We start from the raw sequence: 9,703 nt of genomic DNA on the forward strand, positions 1-9,703 counted from the left end.
TCCTTACAGGTAAAAATACAACATGGCCACACTCACAAAACTGTTCTACAGATTTATTTAAACCAAATTTCTTCTGCTATTTACTAGGAGGAAAAAAATATTTAGTTTATAGATATGTGGGAGGCACTAGAGAATATACTGATGCATAGGCATTACTCTGGAGTTAAAATATCCACTCATATGACTGTTAGAATCTCAGTAAATGGAACTACAGATTTAATTTGAAGTAGAAAATTAATAGTAACTAAAATGCTTATTAAGCCTACCCTTTATTTTTGCAAACCAACAGACACTGCAGTAAATTTTGGCACTCTGAAATATTTAAAGAATTTACAGGTCGGCTTCCCAGCTTCCCTGCACTACTACTGTGCTCCTAACTACACAGATTGATAAAAAAAAATCAGTTTTCAACAGATGCTGTTTTAGCAGTCACAAATAACCACGACAACCAATAACATAACTAATAAAGAAATTAGAAAGGGGGACAGATGACAGTCATGACACTGTCCCATAATACATTTAATCCCCATGAGTGTGAAATCTTTGTGCTTGAAATAAATCTTAATGATATATTTCTCAAAGCTTTAAGGAAAAAAAAAAAAATTAGAGTGGTTTATCATCAAAGCATAAAATGTTAGTAAGTGCAGTACAGCATGGCAGAATGTTCCAGGGCAAATCAGTGTCTGGTTTTGCTCTTGACACGATTTTTATACTCTGTATAATCCCCAGCCTGAGATTCCCCAGTCGAGATGCACTTTGTGTAGGTTCAGTCTTCTTACATCACCGTGCAATGGCACTTCTGAGAGTGGATGTAGTTCCTGTAATCAGCAAGCTGCTTCAGGTACAAATTGGAAGGCCATCGGTGCATCTCTACAAAATTACGCTCCTCCACTAAACAAAGCAATAAAGAAATTAAATGTAATTATCTGCACAGACAGCACAAGTGCAAAGGCTGCAAAAAGTCTTTCAAAATAGGTTAAAATACATTAAGGATGTAAATGAGTGACGGCTTGAAACTAAAAGGAGTAGATTTAGATGAGATGTGAGGAAGAAATTCTTTGGTGTGAGGGTGGTGAGAGAGTGTCCCAGGTTGGCCAGAGAAGCTGTGGCTGCTCCTCCCTGGAAGTGCTGAAGGCCAGGCTGGATGAGGCTTTGAGCAACCGGGTCTAGTGGAAGGTGTCCCTGCTGCTGGCAGGGGGGTTGGGACTGGATGAGCTTTAAGGTCCCTTCAAACCCAAACCAGCCTGGGATTGATTCTGTGATTCTATGAAATACAACTAGAAAAGCAAAGATGAGCCCTGTTCATTTTGCCCAGATCGTACCGTGGTGCTGATGTTCTCTTGCCGTTAAGTCATCAATGAAGAAATTAGTGAATAAAATAAATACAATACTCATTAAAGAGAGCAGATACATTACTGTAAGGATGAATATTCTTTATCATTAGAAGACAGACAGATGTGGTAATCATCCATGCTGCAACGCTATAAGGGAGGGTATTTCAGTCCTTATGCTGATAGTTTCCCTCAAGATCACTACAAAAAGCAAGGTAAGGAGAGCAATTAAGGATTCAACAAAACTTTTGTCTTTCATTGCACATGGTTTTTGTCACTGAAAAATCCCATAACAGAGTTTTTACCCATATTATTGAGATGAATCCCCTTTGCCTTTGCAGAAATATGCATTTCCATCCCCACTACCCCAGATTTCCTAAATCGTGGTCCTTTTACAGGCTCAGACCAGGCAGGAAAGAGATCAACACACAAGAGAGAGACCTGCAGCTTGGTGAGGGCTGAGGCTGGGGAAATTGCAGTGACAATGGGCAGCGGGCAGCACCCTCCCCTTGCCTTGTGCCACACACAGGTCTGCTTCTGAAGATTTCAGCCGTCGGAAAATCAGTGGAGAGCTGCTGCCTTGTGTTGCTTTGCTCTCCCCGAACCTTGAGGTGATGCTGTGTTATGGTGCCCTGAGTTAGAAAGGTCAACTGCCCGTAACTGCTGCCATCAGAATGTGCCTGTGAGTGTTTGTGCCCAAGCAAGCCACATCAGAAGGGTTCCACCCCATTCACTGATATTTACTTATGTCTTTTATTTTCTTTCCTCTGGCTTGCCCAGTGCAAGTTTGATGCAGTGGAGCATGTCGACACCTCAGTTAACCATGTGGAAAGGACTCAAGGGAAGGAGAAAAGCAAAGGGAAGGCTGCTGGGTGTGTGGACAGCACATCTCAAAGGATACCAGTCCACTGGCATGGTGTCCTTCTCCTTAAGTCAATCTCCAGGTGCTTTTCAGAATGGCCAGACTGGCATCAGCCATCCATCAGAGACTTGTGGAATCTCAACCAGCAGCCAACAGTTTGAGTAGTGCTCTGCATCAGCCCTGGATGCTCCACGAGTGGTGGGAGCATGAAGGAAAGTCCACGTGATGGCACAGCAAACATTTGGCTCATCCCTGAGTCACTCAGGTGCCGTCAGAGCACGTGCTGACAAACACTGATAAGAGATGCTCATCCAAGCATCATAGAATCCCAGACTGGTTTGGGTTGGAAAGGAACTTAAAGCTCATCCAGTCCCAACCCCCCTGCCATCAGCAGGGACACCTTCCACTAGACCAGGTTGCTCAAAGCCTCACCCAACCTGGCCACCAACACTTCCAGGGAGGAGCAGCCACAGCTTCTCTGCCCAACCTGGGACACTGTCTCACCACCCTCACACCAAAGAATTTCTTCCTCACATCTCAGCTCCATCTCCCCTCTGCCACTTTCAAGCCATCACCCCTTGTCCTGTCACTCCCTGCCCTTGGCCAAAGTCCCTCCCCACCTTCCTGGAGCCCCTTCAGGTACTGGGAGGCCACTAGAAGGTCTCCCCGGAGCCTTCTCTTCTCCAGGCTGAACAGCCCCAACTCTCTCAGCCTGTCCTCACAGCAGAGCTGCTCCAGCCCTCTCCACAACCTCACTACATTCGTGACAGGCTTGTACACAGCCTGATATCCATCAGGATAACTACAACATGGAGAGAGACCATTATTGTTCCTTTCCACAGAATAAAAACAAACAAACACAACATTTTAAAATTGATGTCCCACTGGGGAACTGGAAAGTGGGTAAGTAGATGTGTATAGATGGAGCCCTGAGGGTCCTAAGCCCTGGGTGTCTGTGCTCTCCTGCCTCACCAAGGGGAAGCCAGAGACAGCTTTCACCTTCACCGAATGGGGAGGACAATCCAATTCCTGCAGCTTCAGACAAACCTCAGGGTGGCTGAGACTGAAGCTCTGTCACGAGGAAGGTGCCACAGAGTATTGTCAAACACACCGTGACACCTGCACCAACAGGAAGGGAAGCATCCCCTGGAAACATTCCCCATATCATGAGACATTCAAGGTCAGGCTGGGTGGGGCTCTGAGCAACCTGATCTGGTTGAAGATGTCTCTGCTTAGTGCAGGGAAGTTGGATTAGATGACCTTTAAAGGTCCCTTCCAACCCAAACCAGACTGTGATTCTATGAAAGCGAGTCCAGTGTGGACTGAACCCACTGGTGGGTGACACCCACCAGCTCAGCTGCCCTGCTCTTTCATATTTAGTCCAGGTTGGGCTATACAAAATGGACATTCCAGAAGATGCACAGATGGATCTCTGGAAGACAAATTCCAGGTCCACACAAAGCAAGGAGGACCTAGCTCTCCCTTCTTTGCCCTTAACGATTACAAAGTTGTCCATCATCACACATTATATGAGCCTTGTAAATGAGGAAGGGGGACCTTTAATGTGGTTTGGACCAAACAGAGCTTTGGCTCACTGATAAGAAAAATCCCCTTCTGGAATACACTGGTCCCATACCACCAGTCTGAATAAACTATGGGTCAAAGAGATGCACCCTTCAAGACCACCTTCATCAGGGTGATAAAACTCCCACAGGCAATGAGGAAAACTTTCTACAGTCACATGTCAGGAAACAAATATATACTGCTTGGGAAAATAAATATCAGTTCCCTGGAAGAACCTGGGTTTACTACTTGAATAGGTATTAGTTATTTGATTTCATGAGATCTGATGGAGCCTACTGCAAGAATCCTATTTTCTTCAAAGAAAATCCAAACTGTTAAAGAGCAGGTATTAGAAGTGACTCATTATCTGGATTCAAATGTGCAAACTAAACAAAATTATGTACATAAGGTGGAGAGGTTGACATACAATGACCAAACTGCCCTTGTTGATTCAGTTGTGGGTGGGAACCTGACCATCAGCACAGGAACCAAAAGATAAGGGGACGCATTTGCTGGCTATGCTGCTCTTCATGAGCCACATGCTGGTTGCACACGAGGGTGGTGAACCATCCAGCTCAAACAGACTCTGGTTTTGGACCAGACTATATAGCCTAGAGAAGTCCTAATTGTCTTCTCATGCAGAAGTAGTATTGTCCAGTACCTCGCTTCTGACCTAAGGAGAACTTAAATACATCACTTGTTTTAAAAGTAATTAATAAATTACCTGAAAGATCTTGAAATTCAGGCTTTTGACTGAAGATGAGGTAGTTAGTGGCAATAAAATGAAGAAGCCAAGTTGAAAGGCAATCAGAATTGTGGAACTGTGAGAAGAAAGGAAACAAAACAATTACTTAATGCTATCATGTCTGAAACACACCTTGCATGTCAAAATATTTCAGATTTCCACTGTCAACATAGCATTTTACTAAATAAAGTGTTGACTGTAGGAGATAACGAAGGAGAAGTCATCAACAGATATATATATATATATAGGTGGAAATCCAAGAATGAATGACACAACTCCCTCCCCCAGTGGTCTGACCTAACCCCTGGGGCTCCTTCGGTCATCAATCTCAGAAATTTTTGTCTTCTGCACAGTAGCAGAGCTCCAGAAAACGGAAGGTAAGGAGCGTGGCATGTTGGTTTTGTTGTCTCCTCTTTCTCCACAAAATCCTGTCCATGTGAGACTTGGAAACAGTTCAGTTCTTATTTTCCTCTTTTGTTTCCCAAATCTGTCTTTACTGTCTTTTTTGCTCTCTTTTTTTTTTTTTCAGCCTCTAATCTTTTATTTTCATGCTTTTTTATGTATTTCACTCAATATTCTATTAGGTTAGATCTCCGTTGCCACTTGCACGTAATACAATTTTCTTTTTGATTAAAAGAGGAAGTAATGCAGCTTTATTTGCCTAAAACACATCTTTTTCTGGCAGGAGCTGCAATTAAGCTGAATTACTGCAATGTGTCCTTGATGAAGGAGAGAGCACAGGTTATGGTATGACTGCTATATGAAGAAGCTCTTATTTTAGCCAGCCTTGCACCACCAGATATCCCTAATCAACAGATTGTATATCAGTGTTAGTCCTTGGGAACGGAAATTAGTAAGAACTTAAAAAAATCTTAACAATTAAACAACCTCCACTAATTAGAGTCAACGTATATATTGTTATTGGATCTCCACAACACATACCTTAGCTTTTTTGAGCAAGCTAACAATGCTGAGACTTGTGGATGCCAGTTCCCTGCTGGGCATGCTCTGGAGCTGCGTGATAATGTAAAGCTCACAAATATGCTGGAGTCTCATCACTTGGTACATCTCAGCACAGATCAAGAGAGACATGGCTTGGAGAATACTGGCTGAAAAACAAGAAAACATCAGTTACATGCATTTTACTGTTTCAACAAGATGATCAAAGCCAGCTGTCACCAAGTCATCTTCTAAACATCTAACAACTAACACAAAATCAAACTGCTGATCATCACCTGTTTTTATTTTTCATTATCATCATTATAAATTTGCTATATCACTCTCTTTTTCCATGTTACATAGATAAACTATGTAATTAACAGGAAAAGAGTAGCTAGCATATTTTAGAAGGCAAGTGCAATAAATTGCAGTCAACATTATTTATCTTGAAGATGCTGAGTCAAGTGCTGATGGTCTATTTAACGCTAAGTGAGGATTAATAAGAGGATTTAGCTTTCTAACTTCTCTTTCAAAAAAAAACCTCTCTATGATATAATACAGTGAAAAGGCCAAAGAGAAAATGGAGCAACCACATTAAAAAAATAAAAAAACAGTGGTTGCATATTTAACCTGATGGACAAGGAAATGTTAGACAGACTGAAAAGAGAAACACACAGAAAACCTAGGAATAAGGTACAATTATTTGAAAAAAAAGTAAAAATACATATCACATAATCGTTCATTCATTCATTGTATCAAAGGAAAATTAACTGTATTTAAAATATATTTCATATTTAGGAGGTAGATTTTCTTCTCATTAAAAAAGAAAAAGGTTAAGACACAAAGAATACTTTAGCTCAATTTTTCTTGGCAAATTCTCCAGTTTACATATTTTTTATCTGGCTTTACCTACAAATAAGACATTCATGTGTATAATGCAGTTTAGCCTTGTTTATATTAAACTTAACAAAACATACAAACAAAATTACAATTTTGAAATAAAACTCAGAATTAAGATTAGAAAGCAATATTTTTTTGATGTAGAAAGAAAAATCCAAACATTTTAATGGACCACAAATTAAATTTCACAATTTTTTTAATCTTGCTATGTCAGCACAAGACAGTGACATTTGTTCTGCCTCTGGCTGGTTTTACTTGAACAAGAACAATTTCTCTTTTTTTAATTGTACAATATAAACAAATGCTCTTTTTTGAGACATTATTCATTAAAATGTTGTCATTTTTCAATTAAATAAATGCTTCTACATTGCTCTCTATCAATGCCCCACTGTGGAAAAATGAGTATCAGATATACATGTATATACATGAAATTTTCTTACCTGGGCAGCAGGAGTCAGTGTAAAGATACTCTAGAAAGGAGAGGAAAGTGTCTTTGGAAACCCCGTACACTGGAACCAGAATAGTATTTGCTTCTAGATAATTACCATTAAACATAGCTGCCATTACCTCACAGCGAGCTACCAGAACTGCTCTGTGGGCTGGTACAGTTGCACCTGCAAGAAGCACGACAAAATATGTGATTATTTTAAATACATCACAATACCTTGATTTTAAAGCTCATGTTTTCTTAAAAGGCTTTAAATTCCCTGAACATGAGTTAAACCAATATTAGAGCGTTTATAATTAACAGGACCCAACAGATAATTAATAGCAGGCTCATTTCATACCAGTCAAGATGTTTACATCTACCTAGTAGCCACCAGCAAACAAAAAGAACTGACAAATTTATTATGAGAACCTGCTCCCAGCACCAGGTGCTCCAAATAGGGCAAACTTTTATCAGTCAACACCAGGCATTCAACCAGGATAAAATCTGACCCCGCTGGAGTTACACCAGTTTACACCAACTGAACCTCTGTCCCTTCGCATAAATATGCAGAGCTGTGAATTGTGATGCAAATGAGTAATTTGGGTTCATCAGTATTCCCATTGGTCATGAACGTCTGTTCCAGAAGTCAAACTTTCACATAAGCAGAGAAAGGCAAATTATCACAGATGAAATCCCACTAAAACCTTTAAGTGTGAATTTAACCAGATTAAGTATTTTGCCCTCAGTGAATTTCCTGATCGTTTTCTTCTGAAAATAATGCTGATAATTTTTCCTGGAAAAATTTTCCAGTTTGTAATACTTGCAATTTAATCATTCACTTGACTACAGCACTTGTAAGAGCTGGTAAGGTTAACAGCCCAGAGCAGTAGAGGTTTTACAGGGTTTTAATGAAAATGTTGACAGCTGAGTTGCCAGCCCCGACACCCAGATTTCTGCAGAGTCCAGCTGAACTCGACAGTCTCATGCACAAGAAAGTGCCAAACAAGTGCCAGGCAGGACAGCAAAGAAAGAATGAGAACTTACAGTCAGATAGAAATGTTTAAATCAGAAGTATAATAAACAGATCAGCTGGCATGCAAGATAAATAAAAATGCTGTAAATACTTCTATAGAAGCTGCTGCCTTTATTTCCTCCCAAACCACAACCCTGCCACCTGCCTAATTCCTTGAAGACATCTGGCACTTTTAAATTTCTCTTCTATTTCTATTCACTTATGCTTTTTTTTTTTTTTTTTCCAAATTATCTATGTGTTTGCACAGAAAATTCATATATTTCTACATAGAGAGAACATATGTCCATGGTATTATATATTTATGCACGTAACTTGAGCAATACACGATGCAGACGTGATGTAAGATATGCATACAGGTTTGTATGTGCATGCAATTGGATATTTACCTACTAATTAGGCGATTCAGTCATGTTATGAGTCTTTACACAGACATAATGGGTCTCATTTTCAATGGCTACCAAGTACTTTTGTAAGATAGAAAGGTCAAAGGAACTCCCAATATTCAAGGAATTAGTTGAAGATTTTACAATTTATTTGCATGATCAAGACTAAAGCCTTCAGCTTCTGTTAGCAATTATTTAATTTTAATATCATTTAATATAATTACTGTGGCTGATGAATTAGGGAAAAGACTTGGAAGAGTTATCAAGCATTAGGAAAAACAGTTCACATTTTAGTAGAGGGTGGTTTTTAAATATTTTTTTTTTTTTTAAATACTTGTCAACCCATTCATCAGTATTTTTTTCCTGTGGAATACCTAGGAGTGGTATGGTTTCATCCACTTCCCACAAAGCCTCTCTCAGAGGTGGGACACTGAGCTGAATTGTTCATGTCATTACACTCAGTATCAGCATTTTGTTCTCACTTTCAAAGATCTCTTTGTTTTTCTCTGGATATTAAACAGAACATCTAGAAAGAATCTGCTTGTCCTCGTGTGCTTATGTTGGAGGGATTCATACTTCATATTTGGCTCTGAGATTTAAAAATGAAAATAATTAAGCAATTGTCTGATCCTAAAAGGCCATTTCTACACGAAGGGTAGTCATGGACAACCACAATTAAAAGCCACCTCCTTATTCTCACAAAAGCATGCAACATTCTTCCCCCTCCCTGTATTTTTATTTTTAAGGGTGAAGACATTTAATTTCCAGGAAAAAAAAAAAAAAAAAAAAATCACCCATGACAATGCAACAACTTGGTGCATCCAAGAACATTTTTTGCAAACAAAACGGGAATAAAAGACTGTTCCACCAGCGCAGCTCCTGCCCATGTCCTTGCTGAGGAGTCCTTGGTGTCTTTGTGAGCAGACCTGTGCAATGCCACCAACAACCTTTGTCACTTAACCGTCTGTCACAGGTGAGTCCACACCAAAAGCCAACCTTTGTTCCCTCAGGTCTTTTTAACCTGGCCATAAAGAGGACTAGATAATTACCATCATCTCAACATATAAATTTTTAAAAAAGCCCCAGCAATTTAGATGTTTCTTTGCACACTTGTGGGGTTAAGCAATTGTCCTGGTGTGAGCAGGGCCAGAGCTGGTTCTGTTCAGCAGCTGGAACAGCGCTGGGGTTTGGGTTCAGCTGGGATTTGTCAGGAGAGAAACGCTGAGAACATCCTGATGTTTTCAATTGTGGCTGGAAGTCGAAGGACTTTGTGTTTGTCCGTCTGCAAGCGCAAGATCTCAGGGGTGAGGAATATTGCCATGGATCAGCTCCATGGGCATTGGGCTCTGCCAAGGGGCTATTCCATCTCCTGTCCCCCATGGGCAGGAGATCCATGAGGGGCTCTTCCTCTCTTGCTCTCTCTGGCTTTGGCTCGGGCTCTGGCTCTCCCGGGATTGCGGTTTCGGGTCGGGATTGTGGCTCCTGCGGGATCGTGATCTGGGAACGGGTCGGGCTTG

The 9,703-nt window shown here is 40.7% G+C and overlaps 1 protein-coding gene across 1 annotated transcript in view; it reads right to left on the bottom strand.

Moving 5' to 3' along the window:
• Positions 1–775: 775 nt before the first annotated feature.
• Positions 776–9,703, bottom strand: part of RHOBTB3 (Rho related BTB domain containing 3) — a 31,594-nt gene continuing 22,666 nt past the window's right edge. Inside the window, exons 9-12 of the mRNA XM_010168828.1 lie at positions 6,781–6,954; positions 5,444–5,610; positions 4,481–4,577; positions 776–891 (exon numbers count right to left, since the gene is read on the bottom strand). Of these exons, the coding sequence (XP_010167130.1) occupies positions 776–891; positions 4,481–4,577; positions 5,444–5,610; positions 6,781–6,954 (554 nt within the window). The remainder of the gene's footprint in view (positions 892–4,480; positions 4,578–5,443; positions 5,611–6,780; positions 6,955–9,703) is intronic.

Source organism: Antrostomus carolinensis, unplaced genomic scaffold (genome assembly GCF_000700745.2).
Source record: "Antrostomus carolinensis isolate BGI_N321 unplaced genomic scaffold, ASM70074v2 scaffold3195, whole genome shotgun sequence".
In the NCBI taxonomy this organism is placed as follows: Eukaryota; Metazoa; Chordata; class Aves; order Caprimulgiformes; family Caprimulgidae; genus Antrostomus; species Antrostomus carolinensis.